This window comes from Symphalangus syndactylus, chromosome 2 (genome assembly GCF_028878055.3).
Source record: "Symphalangus syndactylus isolate Jambi chromosome 2, NHGRI_mSymSyn1-v2.1_pri, whole genome shotgun sequence".
In the NCBI taxonomy this organism is placed as follows: Eukaryota; Metazoa; Chordata; class Mammalia; order Primates; family Hylobatidae; genus Symphalangus; species Symphalangus syndactylus.
Window position 1 is genome coordinate 145,254,414 of NC_072424.2, and position 27,944 is coordinate 145,282,357.

The following is a 27,944-nucleotide window of genomic DNA, read 5'->3' on the forward strand; positions in this document are numbered from 1 at the left end:
TACACATCACAGTGTACTACACAAACCTAGATGGTGTAGCCTATTGCTCCTAGGCTGCAGACCTGCACAGCATGTCACTGTACTGAATACTGCAGGCAACTGTAATTCATTGGGAACATATCTTAACATAGAAAAACTACAGTTAAAAAAGTGTACAAGAGTAACAATGCTAGACCCGTAGAAGGCCACTTACCCTGAGTGGAGCTTGTAGGATGGAAGTTGCTCTGGGTGCATCCGCGAGTGAGTGGTGAGTGAATGTGAAGGCCCAGTACATGGCCATGACTACTGTGGACTTTATAAACACTGTACACTTAAGCTACACTAAATTTACAAATATATATATATATATTTCTTTAATAATAAATTAACCTTAGCTTGCTGTAACTTTTTTTACTATATAAAATTTTAAATTAAAAACTTTTGACTCTTGTAATAACACATGGCTTAAAACACAAACATGTTGTACAGCTGAACAAAATATTTTCATTCTTTCTATACTTTATAAGTGATTTTCTTTTTTTTTTTTTAATTTATCTTTTCATCTTTTTGGTTAAAATCTCGTACATAAGCACACACATTAGCTTCGGCCTGCACAGGGTCAGGATTATCAGTGTCACTGGTGGAAGACCTCCACATCTGGTCCCACGAGAAGGTCTTCAGGGGCAGTGACATGCCATGGAGCCGTCACCTCCTGTGGTGACGATGCCTTTTTCTGGAAGGCCTCCTGACGGACCTGTCTGGGCTACTTGACCATTAACTCTTTTTATAAGTAAAGGGAGTACACTCTAAAATAACAATAAAAAGTATAGTATAGTAAAATATATAAACGAGCAACCCAGTCACGTATGACATTATCAAGTATTATATACTGTGTATAATTGTATGAGCTATACTCGTATACAGCTAGCAGTGTAGTCTGGCATGACCACAAACACAAGGAATCATTGTACTACAACTTTACACTGGCTAAGATCATTTAGAAGATAGGGATTTTTCAGCTCCGTTTTAATCTTCAGAGACCACTGTCACGGATGTGGTTCATCATTGACCAAAATGGGCTTATTTGGTTCATGACTGTAATTCACTTAAACATCTTAATTATTTAAATAATTTCTTTTTTGGAACTGTGGTTTTATAGCTACATCAAAAATCTCAGGATAAAATCAATACAAATTTAGGGCTTTTAAAATAATTAGTTTCAACACAATAGGAGAAAACCATTGTGATTCATAGCACACCTTGTTAAATGTATACATAGACTTCTAAATATGGCCTTTATGGCTTTCTCCTCCGTAAGGCAGGATTCTAGAAACCTCACAACCCAGAACCTCCAGTTGGTACCTAATAGTAACAAATCACAGCCACAGCCAAGGCATCAGAGAATGTGACCTGCTGCTTATTGAAGCAAACACACACCACCCAAGGGGCATCTCAGCAAAACCTAGTGTGGTATTGTCTGCCTTGCTCAGCATGTTTTTTACTTTTTATGTAACATAGAACTTAACATCTTGGTTGTCTATTTCTTAGTTTGTGGTCATTTAAAAGAAGCAAACTAGAATGTAAGTTAGAAATCACAGAGGGAAGCTGTGAACAGTAGATGATAAACCAGGGTGAGCAAGCAAAAAGGAGGAGAACTGACAGAAGCGGCCGCCAGGAGCGGAAGGCTCACGTCACATGACGGCTGCTCATATAACATGATGGCTGCTCAGAACGACGACACCGGGCGATTAAAAGTTCAGATATGTTTCTACAAAGTCAGGGAAGCGTATATATCTTTATTTATTTTTTTAAAGATACTTTAAAAATGGTTCGATTTGTTGCTTACAACAGTGAAGTTTCAGTTAACGAGAAAATAAGCTTTGAAAGTGTTTATCTTCCCGTCATTATCAATTAAGTAAAAATATTTTCTTTATTCTCAGTATATTTACTTAAAAGCTGTTTTATGATTCTGTAGGAAGAATTGACCTTTATCACCTTATTTCTTGTGCTAAGAACAATTCTTAGGGAATTTTAATGATAATCAGGATGTTGAAAATAAAATCTTAAGAGATACTGAATATGCTTTGATTCCAGTTTCAGATCGTCGTGGCTCAGGTAAACCCCGACCAAAGAGTGAAGGCTTTGAGCTCTATAATAATTCAACTCAAAATGGGTCTCCTGAGAGTCCTCAGCTGCCTTGGGCAGAATATAGTGAACCAAAGAAATTGCCTGGCGATGACAGACTGATGAAAAATAGAGCTGATCACCGTTCCAGCCCCAACGTAGCAAGTAAGAGTGACACTTTTTTGCTTCCTAAGTACACTTGTGGTCACAGTCTGAAGTGAGAGGAGGCACTTTGTGGTTTGTTAATTATTAAAATTATTCTCTGCAAACATTGGCTAACTAGGATATGGTTTTCATAAGGGATATCATAAGTAACATTTCTCTGACAAAAACTAAGATGGAAAAACTTTAGATTCGGTTGATCCCATAAGCAAAAACATTAATAACATCTCTATTTGGGGTTGGTAAATTACCAAGAGAAACTAAAATATTTTTTACTTTTTTTTTTTTTTTTTTTGAGACGGAGTCTCACTCTGTCGCCCAGGCTGGGGTGCAGTGCAGTGGCGCGATCTCGGCTCACTCTAAGCTCCGCCTCCTGGGTTCACGCCATTCTCCTGCCTCAGCCTCCCTAGTGGCTGGGACTATGGGCGCCCACCACCACGCCCGGCTAATTTTTTGTATTTTTAGTAGAGACGGGGTTTCACCATGTTAGCCAGGATGGTCTCGATCTCCTGACCTCGTGATCTGCCCGCCTCAGCCTCCCGAAGTGCTGGGATTACAGGCTTGAGCCACCATGCCTGGCCAATATTTTTTACATTTTTAAAGGGTTGTTAACAAAGAGAAGAAGAAATAATAGAAGGATATGCAGCAGGAGACAAAGGCTCACAAAGCCTAAAGTATTTACTTTCTGGCCTGTTACCAAAAATGTTTACCAGTCCCTGGCCTGATACACAGAGCTACAAAGGTGTTTTTGTAGCTCTGGGCTCTGATGATTTAAAAGATGGATGTGGATATGACAAGACCTGATTTCTCATCTGCCTTGATTTTTTTTTTTCGTCTGTATACTAGATGCTCACTAGCAGTATGAAGATGAATGAGGTCTTTAAGGAAATTTTATGTTATATATAGGTTGTTTATTTAATATTAAACTTTTTTCCCCCCCTGACTTGAACAGATCAGCCTCCTAGTCCTGGAGGGAAAAGTGCATATGCCTCTGGAACAACAGCGAAGATAACATCTGTCTCTACTGGAAACCTCTGCACTGAGGTCTGATTGATTGATAAGCAAAAGGCTTCTACTGCACTTCCATACTTAGAGCTCCCTTTGGACATCTCAGTTATCTAGTACAATTTTTACTCTGAATTAGCATTGATTATAATTTCTAAATTTGCAGTGTTTTATCTTTTGATTTTTAATATACTAGTCAGGTAAATCAGTTTTAAATTAATAAGTCTGGGCAAAATGAAATGTTATTTATTCTCAGTATGGATCAAACACTTTTTAATGCAGTATTTAACATACACTATTTTTTAAATTTTAAAACAGATCATTGAAAATCAAGTTAGTCTGTATGGTTGTAAAAAGCTCACTTTTTTTGTTCTTCACATTTTACAGGAGCAGACGCCTCCGCCTAGACCTGAAGCCTATCCCATCCCCACTCAGACATACACCAGAGAGTATTTTACCTTCCCAGCTTCCAAATCCCAGGATCGGATGGCTCCTCCTCAGAACCAGTGGCCAAATTATGAGGAAAAGCCACATATGCACACAGATAGTAATCATTCCAGTATTGCAATTCAGGTTAGAAATCAAAGATTCCACACACTTTTCTCACCTCTCAAGGAGTAAACACTGAGTTCTGAGACACAATTAATATTTTCTATAGAACAGCATTGTTGGCCTTTTGTTTTTCCTTTAATGGTTTTGTGGTTAAGTTTGAGGAAAAAAAGGAGACAGGATAGAATACTTAATAAGAAAAAGGATTATTTGTTCTCTGATGTTTGATTAACAAAATGTTAGGAATATAAGGCCTTACAATTTTTAAGACAAAGTTCACTGATTCTAGAAGTGAGAAATTAGAACTCAAGTGGTGTATTTTGCACTGTATCAGGAGCTGTCCCTGCCTGTGGGAGCTCATGGTGTGGCAGGGAAATGAGACAGACACATCAGACACAGCATGGTTAGTGCTGTGGGAGAAGAGGCCCCAGCAGGGGATGGAGCTTCTCAGTCTTGGACGAGAACCTGGGCACAGCTGTATGCACGGAAGGGCCTTCCAGGAGGAGGGAAAGGCACAGAGATGTGTAGTAGTTCAGCAGGAACCCTGAGTAGAGGTGAAGGGGGTGGCAAGATCTAAGGCAGTGAAGATAGGCGGGGCCAGGCAGAAGGACTTGACATGACAGTTAAGGAATTTTGATTTTTGTCCACATTAGTAGACGGGAGATGCCAATCTGAGTAGTCAAGCTGGGGAACGTTATCAAATGTGGTTTTCTTTTTAGAAAGATAACTGTTTGTATGGTGAAAGATTGAGAGAAGAAATTAAAGTTATGCTTAAAAATAGGTACAGTCTAGGATCTATAACAAATACGTGCCCTGGATCGCAAATGCTCTAGGAATTCTCGGCATTCTTAGAGTGGTTGGAAAAGACAAAATTCAGAGTTGAGGTGGAATTTGAGCTGAGCCTTGAAGAATGAGAACAGTAGGCAACGGAGAGGGGATTACACTGAGGAGACGGATGCTGTGATACAGATGAGGAGGATCCTGTTTTCTGAGGGCAGAAAATGCTCCTCAGGCCACAGATGTTGGCCATCAGGAGATTCCATCTTGGCCTTTTGTTTGGTGTGCTGGTCCATCCTGTTGTTTTCCTAGGTGGGCCTGATCACCTGCAATGGCCCAGTCTTGGGAGTTTTGGACGAACTCTGTAACCAAAAGCTGGAGTTATCTGGGAGAAGGTGTCTTTCTCCAAATTTCTCTTTAAAAATTGAGTAATTTTGTGCCCTAGTCCTTCTAGTATCTTTTGTTAGAACTTAGGAGAATCTGCTTCCCATATGTCAAGACAACCCAATTTGTAGTGCATACATTGAATCCCATTTTTATGCACAGTATTTCCTGTTCTGTGGGGCTGGCATTACGTCTTCACATTTAGAGTATACAGCTGCTACTTGTTCCTACCTCACAACATGGATAAACAATACCTAGAGGAGAGAGTTGAGGAACTGAGAGGCAGGCCAGAGTGTGGAATGAAAAGTTATGATGGGGTTTAAGCGGGGAGGTGGAGAGTGCGAGCCAGCAGCCGGGGCCAGTGCAAAGTCTTAAGGGAGCAGAGAAGTGACTCAGGTCAGCCCTTCTAGCAGCAGGGAGTGGCGGTAGGCACAGTCTCTGTTTTTATGTGTTCCATAGATTTCGTACCCCAGTAATGAGACTCTTTCTGTGTACTAAGTAAAGCTCTAGCAAAATGTTGGGAGTTAATGTTCCATTTTCCTGTGAGACGACTGCTTTTTGAAGTGATACTTCATCTTTGTTGTTGGTTTGCTTTTTAAAGAAAAGGAAATAATGTTTTCCCGGTTTACATCTTTAATTTGTATTCATGAACAGGGCAGGAAAAAGATGCTTGATTCAGACCTCATAGTGATCATGTTTATCTGAGTAGACTCCTTTCATATGTGCCATTTCTCAGATTTTAGACTGGCCCTTTGGAAAAAGTGTACTCATTTCTCTGTGTGTGTGTGTGTGTGTGTGTGTGTATTTCTCTCTGTCACACACACACACACACACCCCTACCTTTGTGTTCGACACCTTTGTAGCAATACATTTTGGACCTTTCTGGTGTTGGAGCAGACGTATCTCAGATGTGTGGGACTTGTCCTTGCATTACTGTGCACAGCTCTGTCAGAGCCCAGAAAGCCAGTCCTTAGCTTGTAAAATGCAGAAAGTCACAGATGGTTAAATGGTTAAGATTTAATAATTACTCGTAATAGTAATTAGAGAAGTACCTGTTGTTGATTTTTACATATTATGAATAAACACACTCATTGCTTTGAAGTCCAAGTCGCATGTCTGGCTCTGCACTGGAGATGGTGCAGGGCACCACAGGAGGGTGAGGAGGATGAGGATGGGCACTGGCACTGGCAAAGGGCCTCGATGCAGAGAGAAAGTACAGCTTTCCTTTTTTTTTTTTTTTAAATTTTAGTCGAGACAGAGACTTATGTTACCCAGGCTAGTCTCGAACTCCTGGGCTCAAGCAATCCACCCACCTCAGCCTCCCTAAGTGCTGGGATTATAGGCGTGAGCCACCACGCTTGGCTGCTTTTCCTTCTTTACACAGATAAATGCACTGTTACTCCACGTTAGCCAATGAACCTTGTAGGGCAGTCTCATTCTCTTTCTGTACACTCATTTAACAGTTTTTCTTCTATCTGAAGATAAAATGTTTGTGGATATTTGGTAATTTCTAGTAAATGGCTGAAATATAATAGTTCTTTTTCTTTTTCCAGCGTGTTACACGTTCCCAAGAAGAACTTCGAGAAGATAAAGCTTACCAACTTGAGCGGCATCGAATAGAGGCAGCTATGGACCGAAAGTCTGATAGTGATATGTGGATAAATCAGAGCTCCTCATTGGACTCCAGTACGTCTAGCCAAGAGCATCTGAACCATTCCTCTAAGTCGGTCACCCCTGCTTCCACACTGACCAAAAGTGGCCCTGGCCGCTGGAAAACACCAGCAGCCATACCGGCCACCCCTGTGGCCGTCTCCCAGCCAATCCGAACAGACCTGCCTCCGCCACCCCCGCCACCTCCCATCCACTATGCCGGTGATTTCGATGGAATGTCCATGGATTTGCCTCTCCCACCACCCCCTTCTGCCAACCAGATAGGGCTGCCGTCTGCGCAGGTGGCTGCTGCCGAACGGAAAAAGAGAGAAGAACATCAGCGTTGGTATGAGAAGGAGAAGGCCCGCCTGGAGGAGGAGCGGGAGAGGAAGCGGAGAGAGCAGGAGAGGAAGTTGGGCCAGATGCGCACTCAGTCTTTAAACCCTGCTCCGTTTTCTCCCCTGACCGCACAGCAGATGAAGCCCGAAAAGCCTTCCACGCTCCAGCGGCCCCAGGAAACAGTCATTCGGGAGCTGCAGCCTCAGCAGCAGCCCCGCACGATTGAGCGCAGAGACTTGCAGTACATCACAGTCAGCAAAGAGGAGCTTTCCTCGGGAGACAGTCTGTCCCCTGACCCGTGGAAGCGGGACGCCAAGGAGAAGCTGGAGAAGCAGCAGCAGATGCACATCGTGGACATGCTGAGCAAGGAGATCCAGGAGCTCCAGGGCAAACCGGACCGCAGCGCCGAGGAGAGCGACCGGCTGCGCAAGCTCATGCTGGAGTGGCAGTTCCAGAAGAGACTCCAGGAGTCGAAGCAGAAGGACGAAGATGACGAGGAGGAGGAGGACGACGATGTGGACACCATGCTGATCATGCAGCGCCTGGAGGCTGAACGAAGAGCGAGGGTAAAGGGGGGAGTGCTTTGGCTGTCCCCATCTGTGGTCCCTATTTTAGCTTCTGCGTGTTTCCTTTGGGGATAGCTAGGCCCCTGATCGTGATAAGGATTAAAAGGGCCCCTAGGCTTATACTATTTTATTCTATGTGTTACTCTTGGCTGATGTCGTAGAGAAATGAGTCAAGGCTATAAGGCCAAGTTTTTTAAGACATGCTTTGACAAGTATTAAATACAATTCAAATGGAACTTGATTGTTTTCATTAGCAAACTCATAATTATCCTTTTCCTTAACACTTCCAGTTGAGAAAACAAGTATTTGTTAATGACCAGTAATAATCTTGATCCAGGGTAGGCAAAATTTTTCTTCCAGGGCCAGATTGATACGTTAGGCTTTGCAGGCCATGGGGACTGTGGCAACCCCTAGCTCTGCTGTTGTAGCACAAAAGCAGCCCCAGGCACAAGTAAACACATGGGTGTGTCTCTGTGCCAGTAAAACTTTATTTACAGAAACACAGGGCAGATCACTGGCTGGCCCCTGGTCTTGTCAGCATTTTGTGGTGGTTAACAAAAGAAACTGTTCAGATCATTACATTGACAGTCATTACCAAAAATAGAATCTTCACAGTAGTTGTACTGTTGATGAAGCAAGCATTTGTTAAGGTAATAAACAATTATATTCCAATTGTAGCATAAAGATATTGAGAACTGATTTTATTCTTATTTCTCCATAGTATGAAAATGATTTTTGTTTTAAATAAACTAACAAAAGTAAAATTTAAATTCGTTTAACACAGTGAATTGTGATGCAGAAATTTTAGATAAAAGCAAGACTTTGTTACTCTATAAAGAGAACTGTTAAGAAGCATTTAGTGCTATTAATTTGGGCATTTATTAATATTAATTTATAGAGAATGCTATTGACCATATTGTGTTCATGAGTTTTAGTGATTTTTTTTCTTTTTTAGACACAGTGCAATATTTTGAGAAAAGATGGCCAGAGCCATGTTCTTTTTATCTTTTGAATTCTGTTTCTAATTTTGACTTTTTTTATGCTGTTAATGGTAAAGCTCTACCAGGAGCTATTAGGTCAGACATTTTAATCTTTCTACCTCACGATGAAATTTAACCTTAGATAATAATTTGTGAGTCCTTAGATCCTTGGAGCCCAGTAGTGTGATTCTTTTTCGATTTGCTCTGTGAATTTTTCCTGGAAAGTCTCTCTCAACACATACTTCTTAATATATACATATCTCAGCCAAAATGTGTGTATATATAAAACTTTGCCCAGAATTCAGCTTGAATCCCCTTAGACACTTAAGTTTCTTAATGAGGCCAAAGTGTGAATTATTACATTGTTTTACTACTATTTTTATTAGTATTCCTCAAGTCATCAGTAGTAAACTTCCTGATGAATAGCTGTGTTTACTGTAAGCACTGTTTTATTTGAAAAACCAACCACTACATTAATAGCTATTTTACTTTAAAAGTAGCTTAAAAAATACAGTACTTTAAAAGTACTATGCATTCCCCTCTCCATCAGAGCCCTCTGAAAGGTGCTGGGCCTGCTGGCACCAGGTGCATGCTCCTCTGCTCTGGCCAGTGTGGCTCCTGGGTGCACTAAGATGGATTCGTTAGGAACATAAGGACGTGCACGGCCTTGTGTCGCCCACACCCCAAAAGACGGAAGGATGTCTTTTCCTTCACTGCATTTTCAACTCTGAATATACAACTGTTGCCTATGGCAAATGAGTCAACAGTATCAGCATTTCTTATTGTTGTAACTGTATCCTGACAATAATGAAACATTAGCCTTGTAGTATTTCTGTAAGTATCTTTTTCTTTGAGGACTAAACTTTTATTTAAAGGTCTCAGAGTTTTTCCAAATGGATTAAAACACTGAATATTTCAAAGCCTTTTAGTATGAATTGTGATATTTGGAAAGTTTCTTATGAAAATTTAGTAAAAAATATTTGCTTTTTGCTTAGTAGTTATGTTACAATTAGTATCTTAGTCTCCAAATAAGAAAGCTAAGGGAAATTTTGCTGTTTTTTATTTTCTATGTATCCTAATGATGAAACTCATTTAATACCATGTGGGCATTTTTCTGTTTCTGAATACTAGAAGTTAGTCTGTAGTTCTTTACCTTTCTCATCAAGTTGTCGAAACACAGATGACTCGTGATAGTGAGAAAATATGCCGATGGCAGATTACAGGTCTAAACCTAACTTTTTTTTCCACACTTCATCTTTCTTTTTTTTTTTTCTTTCTCTGTTACCTGCAGCAGACTGCTATGCCAGCAATCTCTGTTCTAGATTTGGTATGTTCTTGTTTCTTTCCCTTTGGTACTTTTTTCCTGTCTTGATTTTCTTTTCTTTCAGTGGTGGCTGTTTTATGTTTTCAGTAGATCCAGTTCTCCTTAGGGGTGTCCTCCATAAGGAGATGGAGTCCCTGACACTTTAGAAGCATGCCTTTGAATGTTCCTAGATTTAGTTACTCTTTGCTTTTCTCTGTTAATTTTAAGTGTTACTGTTTGTTTATGGTTTCGACCTTTTCTCAGTTTCAGTCATAAATTGATTCTGTGTATTCTTACGTAGTCATAAATACATGAGCAAATGAAATAAATTTTGTAATGAGTAATCTATTTCTTTTTTTCACATTAGACGTAGATTTTAAATATTCAGTTGTTATAAACTCAGCTGAAAGAGTATTGACATTATTTGCCAGTTAAGATATATTCAGTTGTTATAAACTCAGCTGAAAGAGTATTGACATTATTTGCCAGTTAAGATATAACTGTCTTATTGGTAGAGTAAGAGATTTCCAGTGAACATGTATTCTATGTTTTCTTTAATAATATAACATGGATTTTAATTCAGTTTATCAGCCATGCCAATTTATCAGTCTGCTGAAAAATACTTGAGGTTCATGGTCTGTTGTAAATTCAAAGTGTTCATTGTCATATTGGGGAAGTTTGGCTTATCGTTTAGGGCCCATTATGCTTGCGTATGGTATCTTTATCACCTGCTGTACAATTATACTCTGATACATTTATATGAACTTGAAGACAAATTCTAGTCAACTTACAAAGACAAAAGCCAATATCAGACATTACATTTAAAATCTGTGAATCAAGGTTTGACTTTAATGGCCTTTTCACCAAATAATAGTCCCCTTTTCCTTTTCCCCCCTCAGTTTAGCACAGTGGCAATAACACCTTAGAGGGGAACCTTTCTTACAAACACCTCCCCTCCTTGGTGATTGGAAGGCATATTTTCTGAGCTCTGCATTTTTTTTTTTTTTTACATGAAACAAAGATTTAAAAGTATACATTTTTCTCCCTACTTCTCTGTGTGTTTTGGTGTACATAAGTGTAGCTGGAAGATATTGATCAGAGTCACCTTAGTGTGAGATATTCATTCAGCAAATACTTGCTCAGCATCCATGACACGGGTGGACACTGACCTGAGGCATTGAAGATACCAGCCAGCTCTCAGGCCCAAAGAGAGTTTCTTATACTATGAAGAATTCTGTGACACATGAACAGTAAAATAATGCTTGCAATAAGGTTTTTGTTCCATAGAAATAATTCAGAGAGTTTCTTTCTTTAAAAGATAATTATTTTGAGTATTAATACTGATCCTAACCATGTTTCTGAGCATTTCTTAGCCCAGTTCCCCAGTACATATTATTAACAGCACCTCATTATTTATAAAATTATTGGGTGGGCACAGTGGTTCATGCCTGTAATCCCAGCACTTTGGGAGGCCAAGGCAGGCAAATCACCTGAGGCCAGGAGTTCAAGACCAGCCTGACCAACATGGCAAAACCTCATCTCTACTAAAAATACAAAAATTAGCTGGGCACAGTGGCGGGCACCTGTAATCCCAGCTACTCAGGAGGCTGAGGCATGAGACTTGCTTGAACCGAGGAGGTGGAGGTTGCAGTGACCAGAGATTGCACCACTGCTCTCCAGCCTGGGGGACAGAGCAAGACTTTGGCTCAAAAAAAAAAAACAAAAAACTATAGAATTCTTTTTATGTAAGAATTGGCAGGTTACCCTAGGAGACCCTCATCTGTGAAGATATTAGCCCTCTCCTTAATAAGGATAAGGGCAAATATGTGACTATATAGGGAGCAACACTATCCAGTAGGGTTCTTAAGATATTTTCTTAGACACATCACAGGATTTTCAGGCAGATAATTAGGTAAATGAGGCAGTTCTTTTCCTGTTTGGGAACAGCTGAGTTTCATAAAGTTGGGAGGCTGCCTGCACTGGTTTCTGCTCTTCCCTCTGGTCTCTTTGTGACCCATCACCCCTGTCAGTCCAGGGCCTACCTTCTCCATCCTCTGTGCTCACTTCCGACCTGAGACAGTAGCACCACTTTGATGCCAGCAATGTCCTCATTTGATTTCTAGTCCAAGCTTCTCGCACACTAAAGACTCAGATATCCACCTGCCCATGTAACATCTCCACATGGAGTCAAGGAAGACTTTTGGAATGCAGCATGCTCAAAGTGAAATCTTTGTCTCCTTCACTCACCTTGCACTGCTCATCATTCTGCCTTCAGCCTTCCCCATTTCAGCTGATGCTTCGAGTTGCTCAGGCAAGAAACCTCACAGTCATGCATGACCCCCTTTTTTCTCTGTTCAGAAACTCTACTGGCTTGACCTCCTCACAACCTGACCAGCCTCTGTGCCCCCGTGACCAGAGCCTCTCTCCTTTCCTGCCTGGGTCACTGCGAGAGACTGGCAGGACCCCTTGGTACTGCCCCCCAGTCCCTTCACAGGACAGCCTTGGCATAGCATACAGCAGTCCCATGAGAACGTCCTCACAGCCCTCCTAAGTCTCTCCCTTCACTTAGACAGGTAGTCCAAGTTTGCTCGGGTCTCATCTCCTCTTCACACTCTTGCCCACTGGCCCTCCAGCCTACCTGCCTGCCTGCCTTCCTTCTAGTGACCCTCCACATGCTGGGCCGTCGGGAGGGTCCCTGCCCGTCTCCATGGCTGACCCTCTTGGCACATGCAGGTGTCTCTCAGATGCCACCTTTCCGGGGGGCCCACCTGCCCCCACTGCTTCATATTAGGGGGGCCCACCTGCCCATGCTGCTTTGTATCAGGGGCCCACTGGCCTCACTGTGTCCTGCGTGTTTCTCTGTGGACATGCTATACACATCACTCATCATTAGGCATGTTTGTCTCTTCTGGGTAGCGCCACCTCCATGGGAACAGTGACCTTTGTCCAAGTTTCTAGAAGAGTTCTGGAGTGTGGTAGGCAGTCGAGTGAGTGGGATCGGATTCCAGGCCAAGGTCCCAGGCTCTCGAAGGTGTGTGACCTTCCTGACTGTTAGCATCTCAAGAGTAAAGCTGTTACTAGGTTGTCTCCTATTTTAATGACTGAGATGGTGTGTAAGTCATGTTCAAACCAAAGTCTGACTTGCTGGAGGGATCTCCTTCAGCACTAGATTATGATGAAGCCCATTGTGTCTTTAGGGCTTTTCCTTTATATCCCATGGGCAAATCCAGGACACCTGGAATTCGTCAGGAAGTCTGCTTTCTCCCGGCAGAGCACTCTGTCCTAGCCTTGGAACCTGTCTGTAACTTGAATAGCCGGTCAGTTAGGACCATGGAGGTGGCCATGACTGTGGCTACAGCTTTGCCTGGCTACAGCCTCGAGAAGTAGCTAGTCCTTCCACCTGATGACAAGGTGTGTGACTCATGCCTTCATTGCTCCAGGTTGCCACATAACTGCATATATTCCTCTCATTTCCTCATGACAAACCAATTCTGTGGCAGAGCACAAGGGCCTAAGCCAGCATGGAAGAGATTGACCCAGTATCATACAGAGCAGGTGAGAGCCAGGGTCTCCAAACCCACCGGGGGAGAGACTTGGCCAGTACATGTTGAACATTCCTAATCTGAAAATCCAGAATCCAAAATTCAAAGCTCTTTGAGCACCGACATTATGCCACAAGTAGAAAATTCCACACCTGACCTCAGTGACAGGTTGTAGTCAAAGCTTCGTTTTATGTCCAAAATTATTTCAAATATTGTATAAAATTACCTTTAGGCTATATATATGTATATATAAAGTGTATATCAAACAGAAATCAATTCATATTTAGACTTGGGTCTTGTTCCCAGGATATCTCATTATGTATATGCAATTAGTCCAAAAATAAACAATCCAAAATTTGAAACACTTCTGGTTCCAAGCATTTTGAATAAGGGATACTCTGCTTTGTATCACGTGGATCAAGTGAGAGTGAAGGTTTTAACAAGAATTTTCTGAATTCATATTAAATGCTCTTTCTAGGACACAAAAATGCCTCTTTTCGTAACACTGTAGTGGCAGGAACCATTTTCTCGAAATTTACTTGGTTTGACAAATCTCTCCGTGGCTAAGCTCAGGTTTGTCTTGTTTAACATGTTTTAATGGGTCATCTGCTGACTCAGAAAACATGAGAATTCACAGGAGAAATTCCTCCCCCTTGAGGTAATACCAGTGAAAAGATGTTTTCAAAGAGTTCAGTGGTTCTGCTGCTTTCCTTACATGAAAACCCAAGCTAGGTCTTCCCTCCTATTCCGCTTTCTTGTTTTTGTTTGTTGTTTGTTTTTGCGTGGAACGGTAGAAATTGGGTATACCTCTCTTGAGCATCCCAGGCATAGAAGGGGTTGAATTAAAAGCCTTATAAAAATTTCAAGCAGGAATTAGTAGGAAGCCTAATTTCAGAATTGTTTCTTCAGAGAAATCTGTCTGTGGGAAGTCAGACTGTATTTTGTCTATTCAAATTGGAGTGCCTCTAGAATGAAAATGGGCCCTGCCCAGAATATCAAAGCCATAGTGTAGTCGCAGTGCATCTTCAGGAAGGCCAGTTTTACTCAAGGAATTAGGAGAAGAAATATGTTCGTATTAAAACCAACACATATGTATTACAGAATGGAATACAAAGTTTGTATGATTGCGTAAAACGGTTGCCCTAAAAGAACTTCAAGTATCTGTTGTAGGCCACTTTGAGCCACACTGTCTTACTTGGGGATTACGCTGTTAAGTCTCTGCCACAAGGGCGTTTCACCAGCTAAGCTCTAGATCTTACAATTTCTAATAAAATGGTCATTTTACTTAAATCTGAAAAAAGCGTGTGGGCTGTGCTACAGGAAGGGAGCTAGCACTTACTGAGTACCAGGTGCTACAGTGGATGGTTTTTCCTGGGTCATTGAATACATTCTACAACTATGAGAGAGGACTTCATTTTCCTAATGAGGAAATCGGTCCCTAAGACATAGAGTAGACTTTTGCTTGGTCTAAAAACCAGGTGTTATGTCACTTATCAAAGGCATTCCAATTCAATCATTAATTTGTAATAAATGATCTAATCAGGAGTTTTCATGTTTTTGTCCTTAAAATTTTTTTAGGGTGGACATTTTTAAAGGGAGGGAGCATACGCAGAAAAAGTCTGTAGAGAAAAAGGCTTTTTAAGTGCATTAACAGAGTCGTGTTTTCAGTAATTTGTCAAAAAGTAAAGAGTATTATGATCCCATTTTATGTTCAGATACCAGTTTCATTTTCATGATACAAAATTATAAACACACAGATCTCAACATATACACATATATATATATGTATATAAAACCTGAAAGTACCTGTTTTGGGGAATGTGGACTACCCATGTAGCAGAACCTTGGTTCAAGCTTGCTCCATACTGGCTTTCAAATCCCAGCGTAGTTCTCGATGTAGAATAACTTTCAGTCTGCATGGTCTTGATTCATCGGGGAATAGTTATTTTTTAGTCTATTCTGCTCTCTCCTCAAAGATCACTTCCTGCAAGGCTATTTTGGTAGCGTGTAACTTTTCACTCTTTTAATCAAAGTGCTCATCTAATAGGCAGTTTGCCACTGGATTGCCGGGTGATTAAATTTGTAATTTAAGTTAAAATATCCTTTAACTGTTACTGAATGTAAGTAACCCATACAATTCAATGTACTGTTTTAAGCTATTATTTTGAGTAAATTAAGAGATTCTCATTTTTCTCAATACTTTGTGAATGGTGGGAGTAAAGCAACATAGCTTTGAAGAACAAAACAATTTATGTTTTGGAGATGGAAATACATGAGTTAGCCAAAGAGTGGAAAGAAACTGCCTTGATTACACTGGTGCTGGTTAATATGCCTTCCTTTACGAATAGTAACTAATGAGCTGAACACAAGGAGAGGCTCCTTGCTTACTGCGTTCCAGATTTAGAAGAATAGAGGTTTTTAAGAAGAAAATGCCTGTTTATAGATTTATAAAAAATTATGAAAATGATAATTGTTCTGATTTCTTAAAATATACTTCTGTTTAAAAGAACTAATTGGCTCTATCATTGTGTAACACTTTCTTGCTCAGCACTTATTTTTAATTGGGGCTAGAAAATATTAACATAAATTAGTTAGTGCTTTGTGGGATAAGGAAAAGACTCATGTTGCATTAATGCAATTTTACATTCTACCCTAGATTACTTTTCTGTAGAATGTTTAATATTCTCCCTTGCTTTATTTTGCTGTTTTTGTTTGGCGCTGTTTCTCCTAGTTCTCCTAGTTTTTCCTGCCCCCTGAAATCCTTACTGAACATTTCCATCCTTTGCTCTGGCCCTGGTGCAGGAAGCCTGCGGGGAGCCGTGGCTGGTTCTGTCAACTCAAGGGCAAGGCATCACCGACGGCTTCCTTGTGGGTTCTCAGTGGCATCTACTCCTGCGATAAGCCCCCTAAAAGCCAGTCATCCTAACATCCCTCTGGGGTATGGATAGGTTGTCCTAAAGACACAGTTCAATTATTTGTCTCTTTGAGAAGACAATTTTAATATTTTTCTAAGGTGTTTTATTATTGTTTATTGACATGAAAAAGCCTAATAACACAGGTTAATTTATTCTTTCTCACCAGATACAGTGTTTTCTTCACAGAAGTCAAGGGAGAGTGAAGTTGTTAGATTTTTATTAAAAAAAAAAAATACATACCAAATCAATTCAAATCCCAGCAGTTAACATTGTTATATTTCTGCTACAAACAATTTATAGACAAACTGGTAATTCTGTAGAAATTGAAACACATAGGAATTTTATGTAAGGGATTCCTGCAGTGGTTAGAGATTGAACTAGATGGCTTTAAGTTTCATTTTAATCCTATAAATATTGATTACTTCTTCATGATGTATGATAATACAGCTGTGGGTGTTCCTGTAGCATAGGTCTATACCAGATAAGAAGTAAATGGAGAACACAGTTTTCAAAGTTACCATTATCTTAGACTAGAATAACAGAAAAGCTGTGTGTATCCAAGACCAAAAGGGAGAGTCTTTCTGTTCTGCACTGGTTGCTAATCCACGGTTCCTCTTTAGAAAAGGTATTTTCAACCTATAGTGCATAGAGATGTGAGCAGAAGGATAAAGGAGCTAAAAATTGAAAAGAAGAGACTTAGGTATTTGAAGGACATCCTTAAGTATTTGAATGGTATGAAGGAAAGGTATCTTTTTGTGTTGTTTCAAAAAGGCAGAACTAGAATGACCAAAAAGAGAAAAACAGGTAATGAATTGTTAACATAAGAACTTCTTGACTAGTGTTACCTGAAAACAGAATGGATTGTATTGACTGAGAGGTCAACATTAGGTCCAGACAGAAGAGAGGTGAGATAGGGCTCCTTCCCGTCTCAGGTTCAGAGTCCATGGTGCAGAGTGTAGGATACTCCTGAGTCAGGAGGGAATTCTTGAAGTCCAGGGTGGGATCTGGTGGGAGCTGATGGTAAAGGGCAGAGGAGAGAGAGTGGCAGGCCTTGGTCCCCGGGAAAGATGGACGACTGCCCGGCCCACTGGAGTCACATATGCTGCTTCTGTCCCACCTATGCAGAGGCAAGTGGGGGCCTCCCTCTTCTACAAGACATTCATAGTGGAAATTAAAAAGGGAGAGGGAAGGAGGTGTTTTAAGTGTGTTCTGCAGGTCCATCAAGTGGGGCCTGTTTGAGCCTGTTAATTTACATGAACGGGTTAACTAAATTTGTTCCAGTAAAAGAATTGTGCTTGTTGAATTGTGAATGTAGACGATAAATTCCATCTTATAGCCGTGATTAATGGAGGAATAACTCTGGGATTTGTGGCAACCGTTTTTAGGTAATTTATTTTAAAATTGTAGAGCTAAAAAAATGTGAAAAGTTTTATCTTGCAACAGTGAGTTTAACCTGGTATTTTGTATTTAACTTTCTGTGTGTGTGTATGTGTATATGTGTGTCTACTTGTCTTCATGTGTGCATTTTATGTCTTGTGCTGGTGGAGTTTGTGGAGGGAGATTAATGTCAGCCTGTTGTTAGTTGCAGGACGAGGAGCGGAGGCGGCAGCAGCAGTTAGAAGAGATGCGCAAGCGGGAAGCGGAAGACCGAGCGAGGCAAGAGGAAGAGCGCCGGCGGCAGGAGGAGGAGCGAACAAAACGAGACGCTGAAGAAAAGGTTATGGTCCTCTAAGGGCAGCTAAAATTTTACCAAGTTAGCCTGAACGTAATCGATTGGCTGGGGCAGAGCGGGCTGGAAGTTCTGTGTGTCTTAAGAAGCACAAGGCAGAGCAGGGCCTGGCTCCCCCAGCTTTGTGATTGGACCAGCAACTTTACCCCATCTGGCCCACCTACCTCTCTTCTGGACTGTCTCCAGATCCCCTTATCTGCCAAGTTTTGTCTCCCTCAAACTTCTGAACTCTTGGGTGTGTGTAGCAGTGAGCCTCTTTGCAAAGGGTTCGTTTCCTCGGGCACTCATCTTTACTGGACATGGCCCAGCTTGTCATTGTGAAGGTGACATTTGTTCAGTGATTGCTTAAATGGCATGTGGACCGTGGGAAGCAGTAGGAGCGTAGTAAGACAGTTGGCTGCCATTCAACATTTCAAATAGATGGTTTACTCAAATCACTCACTTCTGGTTGATGGTAAAGAGCAGATGGCTTAGAAAACATGATACAGGAAAATTTAGTATGTAATCCAGTAAATATCCTAAGTTATTTATTTTCGTTTGTGTGTGTTTTTAAGTCAAGTAACCCTTTTAATTGAATTTTTAAATGACAGCGAATTTTGACATTCTGAGAATGGGGATTTTGAGATGTTTCTCTCCATATCTCCCTTTGTCCTGTGTGTGTGGCCAGTGCCCTCTGGATGAAGAGGCTGTAGCCATTGAGCTCCCTGTGGGGGCCTGTTTCATCCTGAGGGGACTGCGTGTTGCTCTGTGTGGTTTGAGAGAAGCTGCTCTTCTCTGTTACTTCCCTTCTATGAAGGTAGAAGCTTTCAGTGTTACAACTTCTGATGGTGGAAAATTTAGTTTCTATTAATAATTCCTTCTTTGATAGTCTAGTGAACTATATTAATAGAACAGTGTACTGTTCACAGAAAAGAACTTGTAGAGAGTTTTTTGTAGTGATATGATCTATTAGGATACAGAACAATCTAAGAGTAAGCTTGATAGACATGATGTGACTTCACTTAAATGGAGTAGAATGAATAACGTAAGGACACTCACCTCTGTTGAAATTGGTGATTTCTGCATTTTGTAGACCTTTGCCCTCTAAGTTTATCATCGTATTATCTGTTGAATCTGAACAGCCTTTGAAGTCCTCTCAAAGAGTTTGAGCTTTCAGGATTAGGTTACCCTGTGAGTCTTTCACTTGTGTAATGGTAAGTCAACATTGATGATCTTTCTAAGGAAATCAGATTTCCAAAATGCTGAGCCGCTTGATGTCTAAGTGTTGATGGTGTTTGCTGTTGCTTTGCTGTTCCATGAAAGCGCTCCCTGGCTGCTTGGAGGGCTGTGCTTTTCCAGGTCAATGCCAGCTTGGCTGTCCCAGGCCCTGCACAGTGCCCATTGCTATAGCTGGGCCCAGTCCTGGCCACGCCGGAGCCTTGGCGGGGGCAGCTGGGTTGTCATGGCAGCACAGTGCACATGCAGAGAGGACCAGGCCGTGTTTTTCCTATGCTGAGAAACTCTTGGGTTATTTAATTTTTCCAATGTGTTTTCATAACTCACGATTATATCAAATACACTTGTGTTAGTAACTGCTCCTATAATTAAGTGGTCACTGTAAAAAAGCGAATAACCTATTTTTATATCAGAATGTCCAAAACTCATGGGTTTGCTTTGTTATAGAAAAATGTGCCATTCATTTGTTGGGTAGAATAAAGTCGTCTTGTAATTGTATCTGCTCTTGGTATAACTAAAAGAGGATGTTTTGATTTCTCCCTAAAATGTTACCAAGCAACTGTTCTTCATGTTAATACTAAGATTCCTGATAGTTCTATTTAAAAGCCACAAGAAGTCATTCTGGTTTATTCCTCACTCCAAGGGAACACTTACTTTGTGTAGACAAGAAGATGAGAGTCTTTCCTTCAGGATTTCTAATCATAGAGCAAGAAGATTCAATGACAAATTGGGCTCAGGGCAGTAATGGGGGTGGCATTTATTCTTAAGAGTTTTCTCCCTCAAAAGGTGAAGGAGTGACATTGCGTATTCACTCTGTGTGTGTGTGTGTGTGTGTGTGTGTGTGTGTGTGTGTAGCTCTAGAGGGAGTAGGGAGAAAATACAGGATGAAATTGAAAATAGGGACTAACAGGTTTTCACTGAATGCCAGCAAGGTCTCTAAAATTAGTTTTCTTTGGTTGAACGAATTTACAATTCATTGTACTTTATTTCACAGCATTAAACATTTACTCAAGGCAGTTTATTCTGTTTGCTCTTTCATCTCCCTTATTTACTTTTTTCTTGTGCTCTAAAACTTTTGTCAATCTTTAACAAAACTGTGCTGTTACCTTTTTTAATGTTAAAAGAATTTTTAACACTGTCAACTGTAGTTTGTGCAGATGTATGTCAGAAAAAAATGTACAGTATGTGTCAAAATATATTTGAATATCTTGTTGCTGTTGCTGTTAATTCCTGGCTCTCTAATTTTCTGTCTGTTAGGGAGTTTATTAAGATTTGAAATATAAGTTAAGAACTGTGGAAAGCATATTTGTTAGATTGTTACTTTGGGGGAATGAGTATTTTTTTTTTCATTTCTGGTTTCCTGTTAATCTCCTTCCTAATAACCGGAAGTAAACAGGGTGGTTCACTCACGCCCTCCTTGTCCAGGAAGGACTGCTCTTCTGCATTCATGGGGGCTCAGTGAAAAAGAGTGCAAGTTTGCCTTTTGGAAAGTGCTGGCCATAGAAAGCCAGTGACAGCCTGTTTTTAGTTTTGCATTATCTTTAAACACAGCAGTAACAGGTAAGTTAATATCCTGCCAAAATCAGAAGAGGAGAGAGAGAAGGAAGTAACAGGAGCGTGGAGGAAGGAAAGAAGGAAAGCAGAGGAGAATTCAGTCCACTGGGATAATGGAAAGGCATAAGTGACTGGGAAGCAGGAGGCTGAGAATCCGTTCCGTGCTTTTGAGCAGTTTCTGTCAGATAATCCAGAATAGTATTAATGTACTTGTAAATCTAGGAAGAAGACTCTGGATTGACCTGCTGCTTCTGTTATATAGTAATTGTAACTATTAAACTTTATTAAACTTTGACATCAGTGTGATGATGAGGATTGTTCCCTTTGAAGGCCCAGTGGGTCGGCTGTTCCCTTCTGACTTCTGACCTTTGCACTCTTGTCTATTCCCGCCAGCAGAGGCGACAGGAAGAAGGGTATTACAGCCGCCTGGAAGCTGAGAGGCGCAGACAGCACGACGAGGCGGCGCGCAGGTTGCTGGAGCCCGAGGCGCCCGGTCTGTGCCGCCCTCCGCTTCCCCGGGACTACGAGCCCCCGTCCCCGTCTCTCGCGCCCGGCGCCCCTCCTCCCCCGCCTCAGCGAAACGCCTCCTACCTCAAAACACAGGTCCTCTCCCCCGACTCGCTGTTCACTGCCAAGTTTGTTGCATACAATGAGGAGGAGGAGGAGGAGGAGGACTGCAGCCTAGCAGGTCAGGATAAGTACTCCAGCACAAGAAAGTCTCATGGGGACCTCCTTCCTGCCCCTCTTAAACCACGGCCACCCCCCTGCCAGCCACGCCCGGCCTCCGATGGCATCTTTCTCTCCAACTCATTCCAGCCACCCTCAGCCAAAGCCAACAGTACTGCTCACAAAAAAGGCCAGCCCCCGCCCCCTCCAAAAAAATCCAGCTCCTACCATCCCAGCCACTGCAAAGGTAGAGGTAAAAGAGTGACAAATCAGCTGTCTTTGTCTTAATGATTGGAACCTCAGCATCTCTCTGCACACTTGCCCTGTAGTATGGTCCATGGCGATCGTACTTGCCTTGGAATTTGGATGTCATGTGATCACTGGTCTCAGCATGGTGATCCTCCTCTGCCTCTGATTGTGATGTTCTGTGCTAATACTCTTTGGTAGATATCTTAGTACTCCGATTTCTTTTACACTTTAAAAAGTTCCATTTCTTTGATCAGCTGACAATCAGTCCTTCTCTGTTGTTCCCAAATCACTTGAAGTACTGTTGGTCTTGGCTTTCGTTTTCTATCTCTACAAATGATCTTATATTTGTTTGAATAAGTGCCTTTTCACACATTGTAGTGTCTCTAAAGACAGAGTGTTATAATTACATTATAAGTTTCCATTATTTAATGTTGGTAGAACTTTCTGTTCTGGATTAAGTAGCCTGTGGAATAAATCATGCGGTCTCGTGGTGGTTTGGTTGGTGTGGCCGGAGCATCTGCTAAGCTGGTTAACTGTTGGCTTCATGACCTCCGTGCAGGCTGCCTCACGCCAGGGTCCAGAGACCCCAGTTACAGTGAAATTCCTCTCATCCCCTTTTCCTCTAACTGGCTTCACTCCTACCTGTTACTTGCACTCTTAGCACCTAGTAACACCAGCAGCCAGACCTTAGCAGGCGTGCAGCTGCTGTTAGGGAAACCCCCTGCGCTGACTGTAGAGCAGGACCGTTCTGCAGGGGACAGGGCCTAGAGGCTGTCACAGGCGTGGGTTCAGTAGTCAGTGTTTTCAAGACAGCATGTTTACAATATAGCTGAATTCATAAGGATTCAGATTTCACACTAATCTTACCTTAAATGAAACTGGAATTCTGGTACTAAATATCTTCAGATACAGGAGGATTACTTTTAATGAGTGTATGAGAGTCTTCTAAATCCTGCATCATTCTCCATAAGCAAGGCATGGGACTCGACAATTCTGAAATTGTCGAATAGTCTGACTCAGTGTAACTGTCACTCTTACTCAAATAACAGATTAATTTTGCCAGAATTCTGTCTTTCCCTGCCCCCCGGATCAGAGCTTTGATCTACTTTGAAAGTTTAATATATAATAATATTTAGGTTGAGTCACTTTGGAAGCCAGGATTAAATCATTTTATGAAATATCTGTTGTAAATATCTATAATTTGGTACCTTTTAGAGAAATTTACGGAATAATAGTAAATTTTGAAGCAGGATGCCATCAGTCTCCTTGTATTGAATTTTATAAGCTGAACTTAAGATATTTTATGTGTCATGACAGAAATGTGAGGTTTGCTAGCCAAGTATTATAGTGAGGTGTCACTGCCCACCATCTTGGCTCTCAGTCCTACCACTAACCCTTATTTTACTGCACACGTGAAGTACCTCACAGGACCAGGTCATAGCCGACATCTGATTGCTCCACTTCTTTGAAGACTTCTTCGTAATGTACAGAGCCATCTGCACCGTGTGCAGGGCATTCTGACCTCATGTCTTCCTCATTTCACCAGCGTGGTCTCATTCCTTGCTCAGCTCTGTTGCTGTCGCGAGTGCTCTGGTAAAGCTTCTGCAGATGGACTGGGCTTCTTCCACTGGCCAGTGAGAGGAGCAGCATTAGGATGTGAATGAGTAATACCAGATTTGAACATAGCACTATGTGAAAGATTCATCACTAAAGCTTTTTGAAAATGATCTGTGATTTGGAGTATTCATAGAGAGTCAGCTGAAGGTATTTGATACTCTAAGTCTAAAAGTTCTGAAAATTTTGAAGAATTAATTTTACCAGTGGAAAAAGCCAGTATCATTCTTAAAACAAAGCTCAAAAGATATAACACAATGTTTTTAAAACTAAGCAAGATAAAATATTTGGAACTAAAATTGAAAAAAATGTCTCCATGAGGTAATTTATCTAAAGTCCCGCTATAGATTGTCATAAGGTAGAGATGTGTTTCTGTTGAATCTTTTGAGTCTTTGCTGAGGATGGCGCCCTCTGCAGGGTGGTGGGAAACCTGAGTGAAGGTGCAGTGCAGAGAGGCGCCTTCGAAAGGCAGCTGTGTCCCGTCTGCAGCACATCAGATGAGTTCTGCACAGCAGGTCCTTTTGTAGAAGAGGAGAAACAAAAATTTATTTTTGTGCAGGTTGTTTGAAAAAGAATTTTAATGTGAAAATATTGTACTACTTTTGTGGCCTGTCTAATCCAATATTCATTGCTGTCAGTGTTTGCTAAATAGTTTGAGCATTTATTACTCCAGCCTGTATTACACTGTCAGATTTTTCCAGTGTGAATTTTTCTAATGCTACAATTAATAGAAATACATTAACACTGATTTACTGCATTATGATTTTAACAATATGACATTGATTGTTACTTGGATACACTTAGTGACATTATTACTTGGATACATTTAAAACTTTGTGTCTGCATCACATCTTTTGATCCTCAACAATCCACTGAAGCCAGTAGGAACAGGGCAAATGTTGCCGATGGGTTGATGTTACACTCACCCAGAGTTGCTCTGCCAGTCAGAGGCAGAGCTGGGCCATGGGCAGTATTCCTCTCTAATAATGAAGGGCGTCAGGTCAATTTTTTAGCACCTTTTGAGAGTAGTAATTGGATTACTCAGGCCACCAACAGGGATGAATTTCAAATTGATGAAACTTTGATACAATATGAAGGGTCTTTTACCTTCCTACTTATTCAGTAAAGGTATTTTTTTATTCTCTGAGCACTGCATCTTTATCATGAGTAAAGTTTAGAAATAATCAAGTACTTTAACTTGTACTGTTTCTTTCATGGAAAAGGACCAAACTCTTACCCAGGATCTACTGGAGCAGCTGTTGGAGCCCATGACGCCTATCGGGATGCAAAAGAGAAGCGCTCTAAAAGGTATGGACGGTTGCACTGGACGAGGAACTTGATCTGCACCTGATGAGCCCTTTCACTCTTCACGGCACTTTAAATTATATAAACAGACTTCATGGCTTCTCTCTGTGACCTCACTTGGATTTTGGTTAGAAATGCTATTGCCCCAGGTGTTCTTAAAACATTGAATTTGAACTAACCAGAAAAATCATCAGTACCATTCTATAACTTATTATTAAATTTGGCGTATTTATAGATGCCTCTCAGGTACATGTAAGATTCCTTAACATGCTGTATTTTAAAACTGGTTACACTTGTTTAACTGGTAAGAATTGCCTGCTTGGTAAAATCTCACTTACCAGTTTTTTGAGAGTTGGCTATGACTGGGGAAAGTTAACGTTTTAGCCAAGAGAACATGTTGCCCTTTTTTTCTAGATGGGTTTAAATACAGCCCCTGTGATTTCAATTATAGGAAAGGTTATAGCACAATTTAACAAAGAATGAGTGAAAATTTTAATCGCCCATTATGCAAACGTGTGTAATTGTTGACAGGTTGTTTCTAGTTTGTCCAGTAATCTTTGATATTGCCCTCTTCTGCAGCCAAGATGCAGATTCACCTGGAAGTTCTGGGGCCCCTGAAAACTTGACATTCAAGGAACGCCAGCGTCTTTTTTCACAAGGTCAAGATGTATCCAATAAAGTGAAAGCTTCTCGTAAATTAACAGAACTGGAGAATGAACTGAACACAAAGTGAAAGAAAATAGGGGAACACTTTGTATTTACCCCAAAATCTTTTCAGTTTGGGTTTGTAGGTGCGAGTTTGAAGAGGAAAGAGGAAGGGGGTTTTATTTCCAAGTGATTTACAATTTCTGTTTCTAAAATTGTTGGGATTTAGAAATGTTTGAATTCCAAGAAATTTTATTTTACTTTACCATGAGATTGCCATTTATGTGATTTAAACACTGTCTAGTTTCTTAATTATCTAACTCACATGAGGGTAAGTTTTTTGTTGGTTTCTTTTTTGGAGTCCTGAGTTCAAAGGGGACAGAACTGAGGGCAGGAGGAGAGAATGGATGTGTCTTCTCTCCCATCTTCCCCTCATCATCAACCGAGGAGCACAAAGAAGTTCTGTTTCTGTTTTTTTCAGAAACTTTATTTTAGCTGTCAAGCAGAGAATAGCTTGAACTATTCAGACTATTGTGGGCACTGTTTAGTAGTGACCACACACTCTTCTACCCGGGAAGGAACATATGGCGACATGCTCCTCCCGTGTCCCCTGATGGTGTCTGTTCCCACAACATCCTTCTAGTCTGCATCGTGAAACGGCTTAGGCCAAAGCTTCCTGGGCGATGACGCACGTCTGAGACTGTTCCATCTCATTCCTCGCAAATTTCAGCTCTTCTGATCAATTCTAAATATTTGATTAATTTTAATTCTGAAAGAAAATTTTGAGGATTTAAGCTTAGGGGATTTTATTTTTATAAATACCAGATTGTTAGACTTAATAAATCACTGGTAAATTTAAAGATGACAGTTACATTAGAAAGTTAACTAATACTTCAGCTGTTCCAAGGCATCTGTAAAAGAAGAGATCTTTATTGGAGCAATGTTCATGTGACTGGGAATGGCAGAAGAATGGGAGATGAGTAGGGACCCCCTCAAGCACAGCTGTCACTCAGAAATTTTAAATTTGAAAAAGAAATAGATTTTCATCTGTATGCCGTCAAGGAAGGAATTCAATTACAGGGCATCTGTAACTTAAATATTGTAAGAATAACTCATATGGAAGTTCAAGCTATTTTTATATTTAATTTTAATTTGTTGAATTATGAGTTACCACTGTCATTTCTTCAGCTATGGATATGTGGCTGATGTTGGGGAGACGGACCTCAGTGTGTTTTATATTGTCTGGTGTTAAGATGATGAATAACTTTGCGATTACAAGCAAGTTTTCTATTTGACAAAGCCCTTGGTGGAGTCCAAATGATTTTTCTGTACCATATTGTTCTCTTACACATTCGTATGTTAGGAAAATAGGCACACTTGCAAAGAGAATGTTCTCTTATACATATGTTAGGAAAATAGGCATACTTTCCTATAAAGAGAGGTATAGGGGCTTTTACTGCCTTCAAAATCACTTTTAATAAGAGTTGTATGATAAATCATTAAAAATGCGAGTGTAAATATTTTTTTATGTCTATCAGGTTTTTTATTTGAAAGTGTGCTCTTACCATTTCCTTGTTTGAGTAAGAGAGTGAAATGGTTCTGAGTGTTTAGGAAGGATTTGCTTGCTTGCAGCGGAAGTTCTAGGAGGAGCAAGCGCCTCCCAAATATCTTGAGAACACTGGCAGCCTTATGGTGACTAAATCCACACTTTCTTTAAAGAGATGCAGATGAATTACTTTTCTGTTAATATATAGAAAAATACACAGTAGAACATGCAGATACATGTAAATATCTACATACAGGGATATTTGTATGTGTGGTTGTGAAACCTATACACAAGTGAATTTGGCCATCTTTGGGCAGTGAGGTCAAATGTGAATATGTGTAAAAGTGCTTTTCAGAACTGTGCATTACTATGAGAAAACATCAAAACTGCTGTAGTTTTCCATTTCTACTGTATTTCAGTTGCAACCTATTTTTAATAAACTTTGTATGTATTTAAGTGTATTTGCTACTGTTTTGAAAGTGCTGACAAAGTTTATATTTGTAACATCAGCCTTCCTCGCCCGTCTCTTTCCATCTGTCTATTCTTCATTAAACACTTACTGAGTATGATTTCTGTGTCAGGCAGTTTTTTTCATTTGTGGGGACGTGTCGTGTGCCTCGTCACACAGCTCACGGGTGGTGCCTGAGTCTCATAAGCCGTTCTGCTGCCTGGGCCTTCCTGATGCTTCCTTGATCCCGGCAAGCTCAGGTGGGCATTTGAGCCATTTCTCAGTGACACTGTCTCTTGGTGGCCTCTTTGAAATTCCTAAAATATCCCTAGTAATAAGTAAATGGTGTACATAAGGCATCCTGGTGAGATGCGTCTTAGTGCAAGAACCCACTCGGGACAGCCTCGTGTAAAAGGGTATTGTTTGATTGTAAAACTACGCAAGTCACGTTATGAGGACCTGGGAGCTGCGGGAGGCCTGGGCATGTGCGGGCGGGACCTTCTGTGTGGAAAGGGCTCAGCGCTGCCTCTGCGCCATCTCCTGCCTCTGCCTATTTCCAGTGTACCTTTTAATGGCCTGTGAGCAGGAGGACGGGACAGGGCAGGGATGGAGAATTTTTAGAGCTGTCCTGGGGGGAGAAAAGGATGGGAAGTTGTTGGTTGAAGGATGCAAAGTTTCAGATAGACAAAAGGAATAGG

At 40.9% G+C, this 27,944-nt stretch overlaps 1 protein-coding gene across 14 annotated transcripts in view; it reads left to right on the plus strand.

The window, feature by feature from the left end:
* AFDN (afadin, adherens junction formation factor) overlaps positions 1-27,367 on the plus strand; it is a 147,873-nt gene extending 120,506 nt beyond the window's left edge. For 5 of the 14 annotated variants that reach the window (XM_063623819.1, XM_055269619.2, XM_055269596.2 and 2 more), the window contains 8 exons: positions 2,074-2,268; positions 3,218-3,309; positions 3,658-3,843; positions 6,534-7,535; positions 17,858-17,992; positions 21,170-21,461; positions 24,526-24,610; positions 25,187-27,367. In XM_063623819.1, the coding sequence (XP_063479889.1) occupies positions 2,074-2,268; positions 3,218-3,309; positions 3,658-3,843; positions 6,534-7,535; positions 17,858-17,992; positions 21,170-21,461; positions 24,526-24,610; positions 25,187-25,340 (2,141 nt within the window). In that variant the 3' untranslated portion in view covers positions 25,341-27,367. Of the gene's footprint in view, positions 1-2,073; positions 2,269-3,217; positions 3,310-3,657; positions 3,844-6,533; positions 7,626-9,806; positions 9,843-17,857; positions 17,993-21,166; positions 21,687-24,525; positions 24,611-25,186 lie in introns of those variants that run through there. The other 9 variants (XM_063623828.1, XM_055269606.2, XM_055269614.2 and 6 more) reach the window with 7 other exon arrangements.
* Positions 27,368-27,944: the final 577 nt, after the last annotated feature.